Below are 1,526 nucleotides of genomic sequence, written 5' to 3'. Positions count from 1 at the left end.
GGAGGACAGCAGAAGGGGAAGGCCATCTCCAAACAAAGAATCTCCCTCTGGATTCCTTTAGCAATTCCATAGGATGCATCTCACCTCCCTTCAGGCAGGATGTGGTCTCCGTAGTGATCCTTTCACACTAGAGGAAGTGAATGTTCCCAACCAGGTTCACCAGGTGTTTCATTTTTATTAGTGTTTTTAAGCAGAGGAACAGGCTTCTGGCTGATATGACCTCTGACATTATGTGGCAACTGTCCCAAGTTGAAGGACAAGGTGGTCTTCCTTCCTGGGCATTGGAAGTTTACGAGGATGAGAGGTGCATTCGTGGACTCGTAATGCAGTTCAAACAGTTGTGGCACTTAATATATGGTTGTTATTATTATTACTTCCTTTATTTAGCCAGCAATGTGTCATTGAGATAATTACAATCTCTTCTTCCAGAGAGACCTGGTCAAAAGAGACCCCAAAAAGGTATAGGAACCCCAAGTGTTGGAACTACGAGTCGACATCAGTGTGACTGACATTAATTTTAATATTTTATAACCTTTTCACTTTTATTTTGCCTCTGTCCCAACTTTTTGGAGAGTGTTGGGCAGTTGTGGCCTAATGGTGAGAGACTTGTAACCCAAAGTTTGTGGGTTCGAGTCTCAGGTCCGGCAGGAATTGATGGTGGGGGGGAGTGAATGACCAGCGCTCTCTTCCACCCTCAATACCACGACTGAGGTGAGACCCTTGAGCAAGAACTGAACCCCCAACTGCTCCCCGGGCGCCGCAGCAAAAACATCTGCCCACTGCTCCAGGTGTGTGTTCATGGTGTGTGTGTGTGTGTGTGTGTGTGTCTGTGTGTGCACTTAGATGGGTGAAATGCTGAGTATGGGACACCATACTTGGCCACACGTCACATCCTGTCCTTTCCTTTTCCTTTCCATCAAAATCAAAATTTGTTTATATTTACAAAACATGTGAAACCATTGGAGATCTTTTCTTTGTACTTTTGTCAATTAAATGAGAATTTAAGAAAATGAACAAATCACAGGTTCTTGTTGTCCCAACTTTCTCTAATTTGGGGTTGTGGTATATTGTGACAATTATTTATGAGTAGCATAATAATAATTATTCATGAATTAATTGTAAAAATAACAAAGCATCATGCAGACATATGCTTTTGTGTGGAGCATTTACTACACACCAAGCTGTGGAAAACAACAGTTGCATTTTATTAGTGTCGATTTAACCTGGATGCATATTTTGTTAATAAATTACGTGGATGTTGTCTAACTCTATTCAAGTACATTTTAAGGTTGTTTTATTCAAGTTTTGTTCCTTTCAGATGTGAGTTGTGGTTCATCCTCTGATGGAGATAAAGAAACTTCAAAAGAGCAGCTGCAGACCAAGAGTTTCTCCTGCGCCACCTGTGGAAAAACACTGAGTTCAGAGGGTCATTTAGCGAGACACGAGAGAACACACACAGAACAGAAAGACTTCAGCTGTAAGATATGCAACATCAGCTTTCCTACCGCAGAAGAGAGGAGACTTCA

General features: G+C 41.9%; 1 protein-coding gene across 1 annotated transcript in view; it reads left to right on the top strand.

Annotated features, from left to right (window-relative positions):
* The first annotated feature begins 230 nt into the window (after positions 1 to 230).
* Positions 231 to 1,526, top strand: part of LOC107571788 (zinc finger protein 239-like) — a 3,410-nt gene continuing 2,114 nt past the window's right edge. Inside the window, exons 1-4 of the mRNA XM_016258161.1 lie at positions 231 to 320; positions 430 to 459; positions 573 to 597; positions 1,304 to 1,491. Coding sequence (XP_016113647.1) covers positions 231 to 320; positions 430 to 459; positions 573 to 597; positions 1,304 to 1,491 — 333 coding nt within the window. The remainder of the gene's footprint in view (positions 321 to 429; positions 460 to 572; positions 598 to 1,303; positions 1,492 to 1,526) is intronic.

This window comes from Sinocyclocheilus grahami, unplaced genomic scaffold (genome assembly GCF_001515645.1).
Source record: "Sinocyclocheilus grahami isolate Dianchi unplaced genomic scaffold, SAMN03320097.WGS_v1.1 scaffold1652.1, whole genome shotgun sequence".
NCBI lineage: Eukaryota > Metazoa > Chordata > Actinopteri > Cypriniformes > Cyprinidae > Sinocyclocheilus > Sinocyclocheilus grahami.
The sequence above is the reverse complement of the archived record's forward strand: the minus strand, read 5'-3'. Positions and strand labels throughout refer to the sequence as shown.